The sequence below is a fragment of the Pangasianodon hypophthalmus genome, chromosome 21 (genome assembly GCF_027358585.1).
Source record: "Pangasianodon hypophthalmus isolate fPanHyp1 chromosome 21, fPanHyp1.pri, whole genome shotgun sequence".
Lineage (NCBI taxonomy): Eukaryota > Metazoa > Chordata > Actinopteri > Siluriformes > Pangasiidae > Pangasianodon > Pangasianodon hypophthalmus.
Window position 1 is genome coordinate 9,951,696 of NC_069730.1, and position 19,781 is coordinate 9,971,476.

General features: G+C 39.2%; 1 protein-coding gene across 6 annotated transcripts in view; it reads right to left on the minus strand.

Moving 5' to 3' along the window:
• The window catches only part of LOC113533399 (G-protein-signaling modulator 2-like), a 70,590-nt gene that overhangs the window by 35,885 nt on the left and 14,924 nt on the right, over positions 1-19,781 (minus strand). Inside the window, exons 2-7 of one of the 6 annotated variants that reach the window (XM_053227432.1) lie at positions 17,879-18,026; positions 17,681-17,793; positions 7,581-7,802; positions 3,154-3,289; positions 2,756-2,895; positions 2,454-2,577 (exon numbers count right to left, since the gene is read on the minus strand). In XM_053227432.1, coding sequence (XP_053083407.1) covers positions 2,454-2,577; positions 2,756-2,895; positions 3,154-3,289; positions 7,581-7,802; positions 17,681-17,748 — 690 coding nt within the window. In that variant the 5' untranslated portion in view covers positions 17,749-17,793; positions 17,879-18,026. Of the gene's footprint in view, positions 1-2,453; positions 2,578-2,755; positions 2,896-3,153; positions 3,290-7,580; positions 7,803-11,489; positions 12,699-14,406; positions 14,524-17,680; positions 18,027-19,781 lie in introns of those variants that run through there. The other 5 variants (XM_053227433.1, XM_053227431.1, XM_026925533.3 and 2 more) reach the window with 5 other exon arrangements.

A 19,781-nucleotide genomic window follows, 5' to 3' on the forward strand; every position in this document is an offset into this window, starting at 1 on the left:
CGTCTTTTGACGTTGAAAACTGCCTTTCTCTTGGCTATTTCCTCTCTTAGGAGAGTGGGGGATCTTCAGGCCCTCTCTGTGGCCCCCTCTTACTTAGACTTTGCGCCCGGTCTGGCCAAAGCGTTCTTGTACCCCCGAGCGGGGTACGTACCGAAAGTTCCCTCCTCGGCACCACGGCCGGTCGTGCTGCAGGCCTTCTGTCCTCCTCCCTTTCGGGAGCCCAACCATCGAAAGCTTAACTGTACGTGTCCAGTGCGAGCACTGGATGCGTACATCCACAGAGCTGCCCTGTGGAGGAGGGCGGACCAATTGCTTGTATGCTTTGGTCCCCCGAAGAGGGGTCTTCCTGCTACCAAGCAGACCCTCAGCCGGTGGATTGTGGAGGCCATTTCCCTGGCTTATGAGTCCTCTGGTCTCCCCTCACCCTTGGAGGTCAAGGCTCGCTCTACTCGAGGTGTGGCGGCCTCGAAGGCCTTTCTGGCAGGTGTGTCCATGCAGGACATCTGCAACGTGGCTTTTGCCTTGAGCTGTGCCTTTTCCACACTAGGCAGCAATTTGTAAGTCTGGCGGCGTGGGCATACTCGTTCCCATAGCGTTTCGACGCAGCTCGAGTTCCTGAAGGGGAACGTCTCCAGGTTACGCATGTAATCATGGTTCCCCGAGGGAACGAGACGCTGCGTCGAAACGCTATGGAAATGAGTATGCCCACGCCGCGGGGTCGCTACGTCACCCCGCACATGATGTCTCGCCCATCCATTGGACTGATTACATATGTGATTCAGAGCGTGGTCACGCTGAAGGCGTTCCCATAGCGTTTTGACGCAGCATCTCGTTCCCTCGGGGAACCATGGTTACATGCGTAACTTGGAGACGTTTTTGCTATCTCTCTTATAGATTTATGTTGTTTTTTCAGCCTAATGATGGCCTCCTTCACTTGCATTGAGATCTCCTTGGACTTCATATTGGTAGCTCCAGTCGAACAGCTGGCAAATGCCAACTCAATACCTGATATCAACTCCAGACCTTTTATCTATTTCATTTGTCTTGAAGTAACGAGGGAATGGACCGCACCTGGTCAATTAACTTCTTGTCAGTCAATTGTCCAAATATCTTTGAGCCCCGAAAATGGAAGTACTTTGCTTAAACTGGCTGTAATTCCTGAATGGTAAATGCCATATTTTTGTGGAACCTCTTAAAATAAAGCTGAAAGTCTACACTTCGATCACATCTTGATTGTTTTATTTCAAATCCATTGTGGTGGTGTGTAAAGGCAAAATCACAAAAACTCGGTCATTGTCCAAATACTTCTGGACCTGACTGTGTATATATATATATATATATATATATATATATATGTGTGTGTGTGTGTGTGTGTGTATATAATGTGACAAGCAGGAGGGAGGGGCCAGGCTGTGAGGATGCACGCCTGGCAATGAGGTGGCTAATCAGTGGGAGAGAGGGATAAAGGAATGGCTGGAGACGCCGAGGGAGAGAGATGCACGCATGTTTTGTGTATTATGTTCTGTTTATGATTAAATGTTACATATAAGTTCACTCAGTTCCCGCCTCCTCCTTGCCCGTCGTTGAATTTGTTACATTGGGGCCGAAACCCGGGAAGGAGGAGGGAAGCACTGTCGGAGAGCCCTTGCTGCTGCGGGAGGATCGCAGTGCCGAGGAAGTGTGGTGCTGGAGCGGCTGCTGGAGCACGGAGGAGTCGCTGCCATCTGCCCGAAAAGGGGAGGAGTCGCTGCCGTCCACCTGAAAGGGGAAGAGTCGCTGTCGGCCACCTGGGAAGGGGAGGAGCGGCTGGTGTCTGCCAAAAAAAGGGAGGCGTGGCTGCCGTCCGCCAGAAAGGGGAGGAGTCACTGCTGTCCACCTGAAAAGGGGAGGAGCTGTAGCTGCAATCCAGGAGGAACAGTGGTCGTGGGGACCGCTCCCGGCTGGCAGGACCAGATGACAGCGTGTCTAGGGACCGGGGAACCACTTTTTTCCCCCCTCTCTCTGTTACTGCCTCTATTACTCACTCCTTCTCTTTCCCCTCTTCCTCCTCTCGGCTCTCCTCTCAGGATGCGGGGCCGGCCAGCCGAAGGACACAGCCGGAAGGGCAGCAGCACTACTCCTCCCGGGGGGGTGTACATCAGGCCAGAGGGCTGAATCTGCCTGCGGAGGAGTGTGACAAGCAGGAGGGAGGGACCAGACTGTGAGGACACACGTCTGGCACTGAGTTGGCTAATCAGTGGGTGAGACGAATAAAGGAGCGGCTGGAGACGCCAAGGGAGGGAGAGAGATGCATGTATGTTTTGTGTTCTGTTTATGTTCTGTTTATGATTAAACGTTACATTTGAGTTCACTTGGTTCCTGCCTCCTCCTTGCCCGTTGTTGAATTTGTTTTATATATATATATATATATATATATATATATATTTGCAACAGGAGATGACTGGTAAATGTACCATTTTGTGGGAATCCACAGCATTGCAGAAGTTGCTGAGCAGATACTGAGTGTTTCCTAGGTTTCCATAGGTGCGGCCCTGAGCCGGTCGATCTCCTAGCTCCTTCAGAATGCACAAATTCTTCCTGCAATAGTAAACTGACAGTCATAAAAAAAATGCCACTGATCTTTCATAAACCTCCAGCATAATTACCCTCCAGCATTCAGAAAGTGACAACAAAACAAAAATCTCACAGATACAACAATTACTCTGCTATTGATATTAACATTGATAAAATGTTAAAACATACAACACACACTTACTCGTAATACTCTGCTGCTTTTTTAAGTGCTGCGGTGACCTCCTCTGGGAAGTTTCCAGGTTCTGAGCCATTGCTACAGACACGCTTTCCTTTAGCATGGTACACATTCCCAAAGTTATACAGAGCTCTGGCTTGTCCCATCTACCACACACACAAGAGACAGCAATAAAGATCACATCTACATTTGAACACATGATACACATTATATGTGTATCATGTGTTCAAATGTAGATCACATCTACATTTGAACACATGATACACATATAATAAGTTACAGTTCATTAGGGCTGCAACAATTGCAAAAATCTACATATACACTATGGAAGAGGTAAATACACAAGCCATTTGCATTGTGTCAGAACAGTAACATGGTATTCAGTGGAGGTGTGATGTGCTAACCTTGTCTCCAACATCTGTGCAGATGTCCAGATGCCTCTGGCAGAAGATCACTGCTTCATCAAAACGCCCTAATACCTTTAGTATGTTCCCCAGGTTGCCGCTGGCTTTGGCTTCGCCAAGCAGATCCCCTGTCGTCCTGAAATGGAATTCAAAGATGAAACTTCAAATTGTGTCTTTTTACCAGTAAAACTGATCAACATACACTTGGGGAAAAAAACACTATTCAAATGTTAAAAAATTATATATTCTCAATTGGAGTACGAATAAGAATATGAAGAAGTCTGACAATTTGTTGAGGGTTTGTGTATGTATATACTTGGTGAGAATAACCCCATATTCACACCGGCAGTGGTGTAAAAATGTCAGCAGAGGTCATTCAATTTCAATGAGAGATAGTGATTACCAAGGACAAAGATGAAGTGACCAACATGATGAGTTAATCAACAAAGACAGGTTAAAACCCTCTAAAGACAAAATTCAGTTAATAATGATTTTTGAGAATGGTCACAAGTGCAGTCACTTGTTATCTGCTTGATTCGTTATGTAATGCCGACCAATTAAACAGTTCAAAGCTATATACAGATTGTGTTTACAGACCTGTCTGGGAGTAACATTGCTAATTCCACATCCCGCTCTGCCACTTTACCAGTAATAAAATACTCCATCATGGAAAAGCAGTATTTATTGTGGTTTTACTGTGTTAAAGTTTTTTGAAGAACAGACTGCATTTTTGTTCACAGATTGTTCACGCTGGTGACTCCGACTGAGAAGAGGGCAGAGTGAAGGGGTGTTGGGGAATGTCTATAAAATGGCCAGAGGCCCATCTAAACACAAATAAGCATTCCAGACCAGAAGAAATCCAAACAGGATTTCTCAGCCACATGATATATATATATATATATATATATATATATATATATATATATATATATATATATATATATATCATGTGGCTGAGAAATCCTGTTTGGATTTCTTCTGGTCTGGAATGCTTATTCTCGTGCCCCCCCCCCCCCCCCCCCCCCCCCCTTTTTTTTTTAAATAAAAAATGACTTTTTCAGACACAGGAAAGTCTTCAGGACAGAGGAGTTTATGCTTTGTGATTTCTCACCAACATGACAAAATGAATTTTTGTCTTATTAACTTAAAGAGACAACAAAAGATAAGCTGCTCAGCGAACAATTATCTTAAGCAGTTATAACGAGTGATAACAGGAATTAACTTGTTTTGTGGAAATTCTGCAATCTTAAATGTAACTAAATGGATAAAAAGTATGACATCATTCTTTAAGAAACAAAACTTAGCTTTGGCAAATTGCTATGGTATACGAGGAATAAAACACCTCAGGATATGCTGTTAAAGAAACATAATCAACAACGGAGTGGTCTGATGAAGCCCAACATGAGACCAAGCATATTATAATGGCACATTCATTGTTTGTGGCAAATACATTTATAATCATTTGCCATCTAATTGATCCAGGTCATGCCATGTAGCCTATGTTGAGCCTCCACACCCGATATCCCAGAAGTCCTAGAGTAAGATGTCCTTGGTAACAGCATATCAGTAGCAGGTCAACATTTCTTGCAGCTCCATATGGCATGAACAATTATTAGGCAATTAGTGTTCCTCAGGATTAATTTTACTGTTGAACAGATACAGTGCTATGAGTGAATCTGAAACTTTATATATTTACCTTAAGAAATGTGAGATTTGTCTTTCCCAGGGAAAAATATTAGTGTGTATTAGGCATCTAAATAACAACTGATCTTTCTCTCCACTTACTTTAAAACTTAACAATAAACAAGAATGTTTAACAAGTAACTAATATAAAATAACATAATTACCAATTAATTAACAATAACGTTTTTGGCCTTTCAAAAATATTCAGTGATCAATATAGCCACCCTTCTTTTCAATAACTGTAATGAGCCTCCCATCCATAGAATCTGTCAGTTTCTTGATTTGCTCACAACTAATTTCAGCTGAAGCAGCCACCACAGCTTCCAGATATTGTTGAAAGAGGTATACTGTCTTCCCTCACTGAAAATCTCATGGCTGAGAAGAGAAGTTTTCAGTTGGATTTAAATCAATACCCTTCCCCAACCTTATGGGCGCCTGACTCAACCTAGTGCCCTATGTCCATTTGTGATCCAGCCACGGGCCAGTCTGATCCATCAAGAGTCACTCTCATCTTATTTGTCCATAAAACCTTTGAAAAAATCAGTCTCCAGGTATTTCTTGGCCCAATCTTGATGCTTGGGCATATGATTCTTATTAAGTGGGGGTTGTGTTTCAGCCTTCCTTACTTTAGCAATGACTCTATGCACCTTGTACTTTGGGAGACGCCAAGTAGGTTGCAGTTCTGGAAAGATGTGACACTGAAGTCTAACAGGTTCACTTATACTTAGTTTCAATTTCTTGAGTCCACATCACAGAACACCTCACTTGGTCACTCCACCTCTCTTGACTCCCCAGCTCCTGACCAATTTCTACAGATGCACAGTGGATAACATACTAACAACCTGCATCACAGTCTAGAATGAGAGCACTACTATCACTGATTGCAAGGCCTGCAGAGAGTAGTAAACACTGCTCAGTTTATCACTGGAGCCTACAGTTTACAGAGTTTTCACATGAGGCTATACTACGTTTCACTAAATGGTATTTCCATTAATAATGGAAATTAAAAATCTACACACCCCTATTAAAATTGCAGGGTTTTGTAATATAAGAATTTAAACCAAGATAAATCACATCAGATCTTTTTTTCCCACCTTTAATATGATATAGCAACCTACAAAATTTAAGTGAAAACCAAACAGAAAAGTTTTAGGAAAAAATAAAAATAAAAAATTTGGTTGCATAAGTGTGCACACCCTTTTATAATGGATCATGTGACTGTGCTAAAAACTAACAAATCACATTAAAATCCATGTTCAAATGTAAATATCATACACTTGTCATCAATGAAGTAACTCTGATTAACACTAAATAAAGATCAACTATTTCTGTTGGATTTTCTTGACATATTCTTGGTTTCATCCAATGGTCCGTAAAGAGCTTACAAAGCACGCACTTGATTTCACTGTTGAAACGACAAAAGAGGGGTACAAAAGAATTTCCAAAACATTAGATGTACCATGGAATACCATGAAGGCCATCAACAAGTGGAGAAATTGGGGCACCACAGTAACAGCCTGGCTGCCAAGAGACCTATGGCAACATTAAAGCTGTACTGGCAAGTACTGGTCACTCCCTGCATGTGACAACAAACAAACTGACAAAAAAAATGGATAGCTCCAAATACCAATCTCTCTTGGCCCAAAACCTGTAGACCTTTTTTAGACAGCTGAAGATGAAGAAAAATTTCACATTCCAGCACAATAATGACACAAACACAAATCCAAGTCAAGGCTTTAGAAGAAGACTGTAGAAGTGGGGAGAGGTTTTGGCACCATTATAGAACCCTGGTGTGGATGAGTGTGGAGGAAGACTCAGGAGGCAGGCAGAATGTCAGCAGTGCTCAGGGCTCACATTTATTGTCTCTGCACTTTTCAGCATACTTTCCAAAACTCAACAAAAAGGGGCAATCCAACAGAAAAGGGGCCATCACTTCTCACCTGTGTCTTGTTAATGCCAGTCTACTTATTTGTGTTTCTTTGTGCTTTCCATGAGAAAGAGTGGCATAGGTGGAGCTTGCAAGACACACACACCCACACATACCCGTACATGCGCGGAGTGTGAACACGAACTTTGAACTTGAACAGGGTGAAAGCTGCGAGCTAGTGAAGGCCCCTTTTCTGTTGGTTTGTCCCTTTTGCTGCGGTTTGGAAAGTGTGCTGAAAAGAGCGGTGAGATAAACGTAAGCCCTGAGCTCTGCTGACATTCTGCCTGCCTTCTGAGTCTTCCCTTGCACACACCCACACTGGAGTTCTGCAGAGACCAAAACGAACTGATCAAACAAGTGAAATCAAGCTTTTGCTTGGTTGAAATGAAATCTGAAAAGGTTCTGAATAAGATTGAAGATCCCTGAGTTAATGGGTGTGCACATTTGTCCAATCAAGTTATTGTAAGTTTTTCTTTTTCTATTTTTTTTCTAAACGTGTTTGTTTTTCACTTGAATTTTGTTGGTTGCTATATCACATTAAAGGTGGAAAATGATCTGACATGATTTATTTCTGTTTATTTTTTTTACATCACAAAAAACTTAAACAGGGTGTGTAGACTTTGTATATCTACTGTATATGATGACACTTTATTGATGACAATAAATTTGAACTGAACTGAATTGAATACTGAGTTTTGGTTCAGTGCAACACTGTTAATTAGATAATTATTAAAATTTGGATAATTACAGTTAGGAATAAAGGTGAAACATAGAATACACACAGAATAGTACCTCTGATTAATATGAAAAAACATACCTGGTTAAAGTTAGGTCATGGTGGTGGAACTCCAGAGCCTTGGCATACTCATGCAGGTGGAAGTAGGCATTGCCTAGCTGACTATAGATGGCACTCAGCACCAAAAGATCCTCTGTCCCCACCTGCATGGCTGCCTCGAAGAATGGTACACCTGCACTGTAATCACCCTCCTTACACAGACGCTCCCCCTCCAGAGCCAGCTCCAGACAGGAGGCCTCCATCCTGCAGGGGAAGGCCCAAAGATCATGATGCACTAGCAGCAGCTGTGGGCCTTGAAAAAAAATTGTCACTGTGCTGTGCTGCTCACACTACACGACTTATCACTTGCGATCTGTTGTTTTGTGCACTGTGCACACTATATGAGCAATCACAGACAAGGCTCACACACAACACAAACTTTCACCTGGGGAGAACCCAGGCGAAGAGCGCCTGATTCCCAAATCTCACTTTCTCACAAAAACAAACATGAGAACTGTCTATCATGTCTATCTCCTCTATGTTTAGGGAAATGAAAAAAGACAAATAAAAGAAAAATGTGATGGAAGAGGAGAATGGGGAGATGTGGGTAGTATTGTCTGTTCTACAAAGAAAAGGTATAGTGAAAAGAAACAGCTATTTTTATACTAAGTGCCGTTCCTAATGACCATTTGGGTACAATACTCTAAGTCTCTAGTCTCCAGACAAACTTCGTCCCGTCGTCCAGGGTGCAGTAAAAATAAGGTATAGGACGATGTATAATCTGTATTGGGAAGCTTCCGGGACAATAATTTTGTGTTCATTCACTTAAAGCCTGTAAAATATATGAAGTCCAGGTGAATGAATGTTTGACTGCACTAAGGAAGATGGGTCTTCTTTTTTTTTTTAGCTTGGCCCAAAAAAGTGACTACTTCTAATATGTGGTTGGTCGATCGCCATGTCATGAGCGGAAAAACTACACCACATAGTTGCTGCAATTTTTAACTACATCCAAAGTAAACACTAATGTGCCAACAGTCGAAAGAAAAATGATGAGGAGGTAAGAAATGTGAACAAAAATTCACTATTAACATTAAGCCGTGTACATTTTTAAACTATTCTGGTACATCACATCAGTATGTCTTGAGACAAATGGTGGCTAGATTAGGTAGCTAAATTAGCTAAACGTCTGTTAACTTCACTGGTATTGGAAAGTGCTCTTTTGTTGGTCATGTCTTCCATGAGTAGGCTAGTAATGCTTGTTCATGTCATTAGTTGCATATTAATCTGTATGACACACATAAATGTATATTATGAACTGGTATCGACTATTCCCTGTTCAGATCCCAATGTGGTTAAGATAGATTAGACTAACTGCATGTAAAATGTGAGTGTGGGACTATGATACAGCAGCTGAGAGAGAGGAGAGAAAGGAGCAGGCTATTTCAATACATTAGAGCAACTTGAACCACAGAAGTAGTGTATTCCAGACCCCAAAAAATGTTAATTTAAAAAAAATTATCAGTTGAGAGTGTAGGTGTCAAACCATGCACATAACTAAAATAGAGTGCTTTTACTTTATCATACTAAAATTAATCTGCAGGCTAGACTGATTTTTGTTTATCTCTCTACTACACCTTTTGAGTATAATTGTGTTGGGTGTTCGAAATTTTGTGTCAGACAATACGGTATATTTATTAGAGGTCCAAGCACTGAAGTGCTGGAACCCTATTGTAATTGTTAGGATTTTATTTCGACCCTGCCCACAAATTTCTGTCATGATGGATTTTTTGTTAATTTGCATAATATGCAAAACCTAATTTTGATAACTAGTCCTGACCAATCTTCATAAAACTGATGTCAAACTATTCAGCTGAGTGTGAACCTCAAAAATTACCACAAACATGTTGAAATTTGTAAATAATATGCCACATATCAATCAATTCTAACAAGCTTAATTCATACAAACAGCTCTAACTCAAGACTGCTTGCATGGATTCACACGAAACATGAAAGCCATATACAGGAAAGATTTTGAGATTGTTTGCGAAGATTAGGGTATGGGGTATCATACATAGGGGTGGAGCTAAACTTTTTCTCAGGAACCACAAGTCTGAATGAGCTGAAATTTGGCATACTGAATCTACATGCTAAACTGCAAGTGAATTTTTGATGATGATAATTACTTAAAAAAACATGGCCACCATCTGCCAATCAAAATTCAGCAGGGATTTAACAGGGATAACACTGTGCTATCATCATGAAACTTAAATGGTAGGTACGGGTATAGATCCACTGCAATCTGATGCACTCTCACTCAAATTGGCCACGTTACAAAACAAGCATATCTCTTGGAAAATAAGAGGCACAGTGAAAATTCTATTTTTTAGGTTGATTCATTTGCTCAAACTGCATTTAACTGAGCATTTAACTCTGTCCGCTTAAATTTGTTATAATTTGCATAATATTCAAAACCTACTTTTGCAAACTAGTGTTAGGATTTTTGGCCAATCTTCACAATTTTGGTGTCAAATTACTCAAATTAATTATGCAAATTAATTACTCAAATTAATCAAAAACATGTATATATCTGTAAATAATATGGCTGCCACACAATCAATTAATTCTGAGGAAGTGGAGCTGGTTTACTCAAACAGCTGTAATTCATGATTGGTTTTGAGACAAACTTGATGGACATGTTCAGTAAAAGGTTCAAAGGATGTCTGGAAAAGTTGGGGCATGGTCATTAAAAGGGGGTAAAATTAGGTTCAAATAGCTGTTTCTCTGGAACCAAAAGTCCATCTGTGCTGAAATTTGCTGTGCTGCATCATTCTGCTAATCTGTACATGGATTTTTAATCACTTAATTACATCATAAACATTGGCCTTCAGCCAGTCAGATTTTACCAGGCATTTCACACAACTAGCAATGATTTATCATCACAAAACCTGATAAGTATGTTAATCTATGGTCTCTTTATTGTTCTCTGTATCTTAAGGATTTTTTTTTCTTGTTTGTAAGTCCTAGAGATGTCAAACTTGGTAGTAGTACTCCCTCCTGCTACTCAGGCAGGCGAGATAGGCCCAACTGGCCTTATGGTGGCGCTCTAGTACAGGGTTTTACGTTTTGCTCCATATCTCATGAACCATAAGACCTACAAACAAAATTCTGTTTTCTCTTGATTCCTTGGGTTCTTGCGAACAAAAAGCCTCTAGAACAATTTAGCCCCACCCATAGCAATTTAAGAAAATTAGCATAATGTGCAAAAGGCATAATATGCAAAAAGGTTTTTAGCCAAATCTATTAAATCACTATTAATTTTCAGATTCAGTTTTTGTACATTAAAAGCATATCTGTTGTAAAATAATGTGTACGGTACATTTTCATTATGCTGATTCTGTATCTGAAAGTATACAAATATTCCTTTTGAACCATTTAGCCATGCCCACTCCAATTTAAGATTTTCATAACAAACAAAACCTACTTTTGCACACTTGTACCTCAATCTGCAAAAAATTGGTGTCAAATTATTAATGATTTGCCAACAAAAATAAGAATTTATCTGGGGAAGACAGACACAGTCCTTATGTATAGGCTGAAAAAAATGTAGTCGAGCCTTTTGTTATTAGCTTTTATCTTAGGTAAAGGCACAGATCTGGAGGTTTCATGGGCATACAGTGTTTTAGTAAACTGTGGTGTTTGGATGCTGTTGCCAGTACCACACAGACACCCTAAAGATGGCTGTGGATGTTCTTCCTTGGATAGCCTATTGCAGCAACTGCTAAGAACATTTTACACTTAATTCTCAATCACTGAACAGTTGATAACTTCAGTATGATTCGAAGAGACTTAAAGTTGAAACTCTACTGATGCTCATTCTCAAGTTCCTTTTAACACACTAAGCACTGCTTGCCTTTATAATATACAGTTATAGCAGAGTAATGATTTATATACTTGCATCTGTTGGAATCTGTTGTCCCCCAATGAGGATGGGTGCCCTTCTGAGTCTTTGGAGATCGCCTTGCCACCCTCACCTCTAGCTTCCTCATTAGGGATAAATTTAAAAGGGATAAATTAAAATATAAATTAAATTTTTATATCCAGATTTCTGTAAAGCCACTTTGTGACAATGTCCATTGTTAAAAGTGCCATATAAATAAAACTGAATCGAATTGAAACTTGATTCTTTTGCAGAAACCATAATTGTTTTTTTATTTCGGCTCATATAGCTACTCTCAATCAAATTTACGATAATTAGCTTAATATGCAAAAACTACTTTTGCTAACTAGTCCTAGGCCTTTTGCCTTTCATCAGGAAATTGGTGTATAATTACTCAGGGGACTCTGTTCTTCAAAAGTTGCTCAAATCATATTGAGATGTATAAAAATATGGCAGCCACATGGCAATCAACTCATGCACAACGGTCCTTAATCCACTCAAATGGCTGTAAAAAGAGAAGACTGGGAGGAATTCTGTAAAGTATGGGGCAAGGTCATCATTAGGGGCAGAGTTTATGTTTTAATAATGGGCTCTCAGGCTCAGTAGCTCATATTTGCAAATTGAAAAATGCATAGCTTTGGTAAATTTGGATATGCAGTGAAATATCTTTCAAATCTTGATTTGGTGTCTCAAACCCTAAAAAATTTCCTTTACAGCATTTAGCCCTTCCCACTCACATTTAAGATAATTTATATAACATGCAAAACCTATTTTGCAAAATACTCCTAGGATTCTGCACCTATCGTCACAAATTTGGTGTCAAAATACTCATGGGAGGGTGAAACTCAATATTTTTCCAAGACATACTGAAATTTCTAAGCAATAGCTGTCACATGCTAGTCAGTTCTAGAAAAGTGGAGCTTCATTTATTCAAACAGATGTAATTTAGGACTGCTGTATTGAATGCTGTAGGGCATGTTTACCACAAAAATCTGAGCATATCTGCCCAAATTGGGGTATGGTTACCAACAGGGGCCAGAGTTAAGTTTAAATAATTGTTTATTAGGATCAGTGTATCTGATTTGCACATAAAAACATGCATATCTCTTGCAAAATAAGGTGTTCATTGAAAATTCTTATTTGATTTGATTCATTGATCCAATACTTTTAAAAATCCCTTTTGAATTCTTTAGCCACGCCCACTCATTTACAATAATTTGCATAAAATGCTCAACCTATTTTCAAAAAGATAATGGTAAAATACACAGTCCACTGTGATTTATTGGGTCTGTGCTTCAAGAATTTCCCAAAAACACTGACATTTATAAATGTAGAATAATTTGACTGTTTCTACAATAAATAATATGTGCAATATGTAATAAATAATATGTGTAGGTTCACTTTAAACAGAACTGTGTACTGGTCGGCGCTGCACTGGGACTTACTATGCTCACTGTCTGTCCCAGTAGTCACTGTACTGTCTTGTACTGTTTTGTACTGTCTTGTGCTGTCTGCACATGTTTGCACCTGTGCACTTTATTGTATTATTTATGTAGTCCCTTGTAGTTCTGTGTTGTTCTGTGTTTGTCTTATGTAGCACCTTGGTCCTGGAGAAACGTTGTTTTGTTTCACTATGTACTTGTATATGGCTGAAATGACAATAAACTCCACTTGACTTGACTTGACAATATCATATTACATTTTTATGCATTTGCATCAGTGGGCACCCAAGCAACATAAACAATTTATATGTCAAAAGGACTTGTATTATCTTTTAATACACTCAGTGTAGAAGAAGAAGAAGAAGAAGGAAAGAATTATTATTGTTGTTATTTCTTTGTTTTTAATGTTGTTGCTTAAACTGAGAAAAGATGTATTCAGTCATAAGTGAAGATATGTACAATACAACATGTTAAGATTATAATTATTGAAACATTCAGTGTCAAACATCCTATTGCACCACAAGATTACAATAAAACTGCTTGGGTGACGCTTGCAGTTATATTTGCTGTATGTGTTGTTCTTACCAATGCTCATGCTTATTTAGTCATAATTACATGAACTATACAGTCAGGATAATCCAAAAGCATCAGCTGATTGCTGGTATTGTTATAACAGTACAAGAACTTAAATTGAGAAACAAATCTAACAGTATTGTAAACAAGAGAAATGTAATATTTGGGATGTTTTCAGTTTGGTATAGCTGACACAAAGTTTCGGGACAGTCCTAGGGTGGCTCCTTAAAAAGTTAGTCTGGAGCCCTGATAACAAACAAGTTATTACAGATTCATTATTACTGCGTTTACATATTGACCTTGCTCTCCCACACAAATAGATGACAGAATTGAATTCATGCATCTCATGTGCATGACAACACTGGCTGTTTCTTAGCTCTGGTACTTGGTACTTGTTGTAGAGGGGCTCACACTACAAGTTTATTGCCGAGAATATAAACACTGGAGTTTACCCTGTTGTTTTTGTTGCCGTTTTATAAAAGCAACGAGCCACTAAAAGGTGTATGTTACAGTGATTTTATCAATGGAAGGGGGTCCACTTCACTAACCCTTACCCTGTAATGCATACCCACTCATAGTTTATTGCTTTACTATGTATTCTTTTACTAGTAATCATTCTTCACATAGCAAATTATGTCAGACTGCTTCTTGAATGAATTAAAAAAAAAAGAAACGCTCTATCCATAAGCTAATATATTCACATTTTTTGATGTATTCTAAAAAGAATGCTTGTGTGGGAATATGGAAGATGCAAGTATTCCAACTGTACCATTTAGTGGTCAACCGATTGATAGTCCTGGCAGATTACTTTTTCATATAATTTGTTTGATTCCTGTCATTTAGTGAGAAAACATGACAAAACATTGTCACAAATGTGACAAAAGCATAGTACTTTGCAGAATGCATAACCACATACCTGTTTAACACATATTGCAGTCTCATCATAGATTAGGAGTGAACAATACAGGATGCCACGTCAGCACTGACACTGCATATTAAGTTGGTCTGTAATGTTGCGCTAAAAGATTTTTCTCTGTTTAATAGGAGACAAAAACTAGCAATGTTATTAAATATTTAGACCATGTGAAAACGAATTTAACTAAAATTTAACTGAATGTATTTGAATTTAAAGAGGAGTTTATCATTACTGGTTTTGCACGAACTGTGCATATGCTCTTCACATTCGCTTAGAATTAGTGCTTTTCACGATTAATTCAGTTAATTCAAATTGACGTTTTTATGCAACCAATACGAAGGAAAAACACAGCCTTCTTAACCTGATAAAAGCCTCCTACAGCCTGAGCTACTCCCAAACACTGAAAAGTCAGATGAACAAGTTTATTTAAAATATAACGTGGCATGACATCCTAAGAGGTAATTCGCCGGTCAGAATTACATCATTGTTGACCTCGGCACGTTCAACAGACAAACTGGGGAAACTGGACACCCCATGTTTGTATTTCGTTAGCAACAAGCTAGGCAGCTAACTCCGATGACTGATACATATTTTCTTTCTCAAACAGTGAACTGTTTGGTCAGTGTTTTAGATTTAACAAATGAATATGTCTGTATGTTGATTAATCTAAACCTAATACTTGTATATACAGTATGACACATTCAAAGGTAAGAAGTTTTACTTTGTTTATTTCTGGTGCTGTGCACAGCCATCTTATTTAGACGTCATTCTGTAAATGGGGAAGGAACTCGGATTTGAGAAGAATACCCCAAGTTGACTTCCCAGTTGCAGTGGCATGTAACGAAAGACATGCTCCCCATTTTCTCTGTGGTTCACTAAGTTGTGCAAAAATAGTAACGGCGCCTTCTATAGCAAACAGTTCAAATATTGTACTTTTTTTTAAATAGCCTTTCTCTAAATATCCTTTATTTCGAAGAACTATTGTTTGCACCATTTTCTATAGATGGTGCTGTTACTATTTTTCCAAAGTCCATTCTAATAAAGATAATAAAATTTATAAATTCATTGCATAATTTTTCAGTTGCTGTATGTAAGAACAAAAAACAAAACCGAAATCGTAATCGAGAATTTTTCAAGTTGAAAAAAAAAATCGAGATTTTTGCAATATCACCCAGCCCTACTTAGAATAAACCATAACCTAAGAGATGATGTAGAACACGACAACTAACTTACTAGTTATATATACGGTTTTATATTTTTCAATGTGTGATTGTTCTTCCCAGACACACCCACCTACACCCACCAGATTTTTTGCCATTGTTCCGCAGACTCGTTCTCAGGAAGTGAATTAACATACAACACCTTAGGGTGAGCCTACCTGGATGGGGGTCCACCCTGCCATAAAATACATTGTGTCTCTCTGATTTGGTACTCTGGTCATTATACATTTCAAAGAGGTTCAGAGGTATAAAAAAAGGCATGCATTATACAATAGCAGGGAAGCAATACCAACCGCATACCATGCTGGTGACTCTGTCCATTGACTTTGTAAATTCTTTCTATTTTTACTTTCTGTATATCGCATATTTGTGTTTTGTATAATAAGGCTAATACTAAAATATAAAATATAAAAATATCTGACATAGGAACATCACTTTACAATGAAAGCTTAGTATGGATAAGGGCTTCTGCCAAATGCCGTAAATGTAAATGTAAATGTAAATGAAGCTGTTTTAGATTAACTGTAGTTTGAACACAGATTACAATTCTAGTACTAACTAAAAGATTATTCTCTGGAATCAGTTACATTAAGTTAACCTAGAAAATTGGAGTCAGAGCTTTAATTAAGTGTATAAGAGTCACATATTTAAGTCATAAAATTAAATATTAATTATCATTTTATATTTTAGTTTTACATTTCCTAATGCTAAATTAAATATTTAAGCAAAGTGTGTTATTAATACAGTATAAAATATCCTTTCCATTTATCTGTGGAAAAAGGTTTTATTTTTCATAGCAGGTCAAAATACAAAGTGAATATGCAAAATAAATGTTCACAGTTAAGCTAATGTATGGTATTTTCATTATATATTATGATTGGCATAATATCAGGCATCATCCTGCCTACTAAGTCTAAGTCTATTAATATTGGAATTGGCCACTGAAAAGCCCAAATCAGCAAATCACTAATACCATGTACATTTATTTATTGATGGCTCTATACGTTATTTACAAAATAATACATAGAAAACTATTACCAAAGCAAGCAAACCTGTCTGCAGTCCATCTATACCAGTGCAGCCAAATACTTTACATATCGAAACCTTATCATCATTTTAACTTTTGTTTTTAATAACTAAGCAAAATAATTAGCCTTGATAATTATTTCCAACCTACCTGCTGTGTTTCACACAATTACAACACACAGACCATCTGATGCACATCTAAAAAGCTTTGGTGGTGTCTGAGCTGCTCTGGCCTGGTTTACGTACGTGTTTGAAATCCCTGACAGATTCCACAGGGGGTGTACTGGCTAAGACTATCTTCAGCTGATAACGAAACACAAACTGTCCAATTAACTCACTAAACTCAATAAGTCCATACAAAGGAAGAAAGTTTAAAACAGAAATGAGAAAATAAATATCTGATCTACATTTCAAGCAGCTTACTGTCATTTCTCCTCATTTAAGGGCCGGAGTAGCAGTTGACTTAGATAGTAACTGCCATGCTCAGCATTCTCAGCTAATCTCATCATGTCTATCTTTTCATTATAATCTGTGATTAGGGAGCATACAGTTACTAGATTAAACAGTAATACTCAAAGTGAGCAGCTGTAATTCAAACAAAATTAATTTGCTAATACTAATATAAATATAAAACCAAATGTCTGGAGCTACGCACACTTACATAGTCATGCAACCACACAGGTCAGGTACTAGACAAAGCATCCTCTTCTGATATATACTCTCCTCCAAATGATAAAGCTATCTAATGGGTAGGGAAGTCTTTTATCTATGGCCAAAATATCTATTCTAAAATGACCACCCCAAAAAAGCCTAAATGCATACACTTGTTTCAAACCTTTTTCAGAGATACAGTATGACATTTAAAATTATGAAGTGCACTGTGAAGACTAAGAGTAAGAAAGTAAGAACTTTTTCTAAAGCATGGTTTCATATCCTACTGGCTTCAAAACCAGATGATTTTCATTCACCTATGAGAACTAACAAAAGGTTGATTTTAATGCAACATTAAATTATGCTGATGTGCCTACCTGTAGTAAACAAGAGGAATGGAATTCTTCTCACCCTCCATTCTAGCCACCGAGCCACTTTTTGCCATTGAAGTGAATAATAAACAAAAGGATCCCAAATAGATCTGTAAAAACTTCCAACAAAGGAGAAAAAATGTCCACAAAATGCTGAAAACTAATTTTGCAAAGTAAAAAAAAAAAAAAAAGCTTCTGGTTTACAATGCCTGAGTCTTCTGAGAGGTCTGTAGCCAAAGCCAGTCCATTAAATAAGTACAGTCACAGATGCTGGTTTCCTGTTAGGTTTGATACGTGTAAATGTATGCATGTGTGTGTGAGGGGTTTATCCATTGCAGTCTTCTGGAACTCTCTGTGAAGAGAACACAAAATACTGTGTGTGAAGCCTCATTCTGTGCATAATGCCATGGCAACACTTACTGAACAGCAACTGCATGCAAGGCTGTGTGTGTGTGTGTGTGTGTGTGTGTGTGTGTGCGCGCATGGGTTAGATCATTATTTTATTGTGACTTGTTTTTGTGCTTGCCCAAGCTGAATCAAAGCAGGCTGTCCACTTGTGAAAATGTATATGACCATCACCACTGATTAAGCAGGCAAGAATGGACATAGTCCAGGAAAAGCATGTGAGATACACAAAAATTAAACCAACCCCAATTTCACAGGAGGGCAAGAAAAACAGTGTCTCCTCCCCCAAAATATATAGTCTAATCAAATGGTTCCTAACTTCTGATTATACTTCTGTGTTGCATAAATATAAGTTTTCACTGCTGTAACACACTTTAATGGAGGGTTTCTGTCGAGTTGAAACAGATAACTCAAAAAAACAGAAAACTCAAACATGTAGGCTACGTTTACATGACAACGATGTAGTCAAAAACGGAAAAGTTTTCCTCTTGTGTATACATGAAAAAGTTTCATGTATACACGACAACGTTTTCAAAACGATTCGCGTTTACAGATATCCGCGATAATGGCCAAAAACGCTGTATTATGTATGCCAGGCCAGTAGTTGGCGCTGTCACCTTGTTAGTTGGTTGTAATATTGGTGAAGTAAATCCACACTTTGCTGAAGAAGCGTTAGCAAAGTCTTGAGCAGCAACAACACTACCATGTACTCCGCCATTGCTGTGTATGTTTGTTCGTGCTTGCCTTTACAATAGACACATACTGCGCATGTCTACAAACCTAACACGTACTATGCACGTGCATGACGTCACCGTTTTACCCCCAGAAGATCCCAAGAGGGGGGGAGAATGAGATCTCCTATCGGACAGACCCAAGGTTAATGACCCCCGCAAACGAACTGACTACGAAAATCACATATTTCTGCGGCAAGCTGTGCAAGAACCAGCGTGGCTGAAGAATCCATCAGGCCAGAATGAAATGTTTGGAACGGGAGCGCAAGGAGCAGCGCACAGGTCCTGAACCTGGTGAGACGCAGGAGGAGCCCGGCCAGGAGGCACCCCACAGAGCCCATTCCCTCCACGCACCAGAGCCTCCCAATCCCAGCAGAGTAATTCCACAGCAGCGGATTAGGTGGCCCCCAGCCAGCAGTCGGAGCGAGTGGATGCAGTTTGACGAGGATGTGTCCAACATCATCCAAACCACCAAAGGTGACGTAGACAATAGACTCCAAGCAATGACTACCATCATTGTCAGCTATGCCTCAGAAAGATTCAGCCTGATCAAGAAGGGTAACTTCAAGACCTCCCAATCCTACACCATGAACCGCAGAGCCAGTAAGATGCACCACCTGCGCCAGGAGCTTCAAACTCTCAAGAAACAGTTCAAAAGAGCTCCTGAGGAGGAGAAGCAACCATTAGCAGACCTGCGTAATATCCTGCGGAAGAAGTTGTTAGCCCTCCGTAGAGCAGAGTGGCATAGGAGGCGGGGAAGACAGAGAGCCAGGAAGCGCGCTGCCTTTATTGCCAATCCCTTCCGCCTTGCTAAACAGCTGCTTGGGGAAAAGCGCAGTGGCCGGCTTGAGTGCTCAGTAGAGGTAGTAAATCGCTTTCTTGAAAACACCATGAGCAATCCCATGAGGGAACAAGACCTGGGTTCCAACAAAGCCCTCACCAACCCTGGCCCACCAACAGTGGAGTTCAAG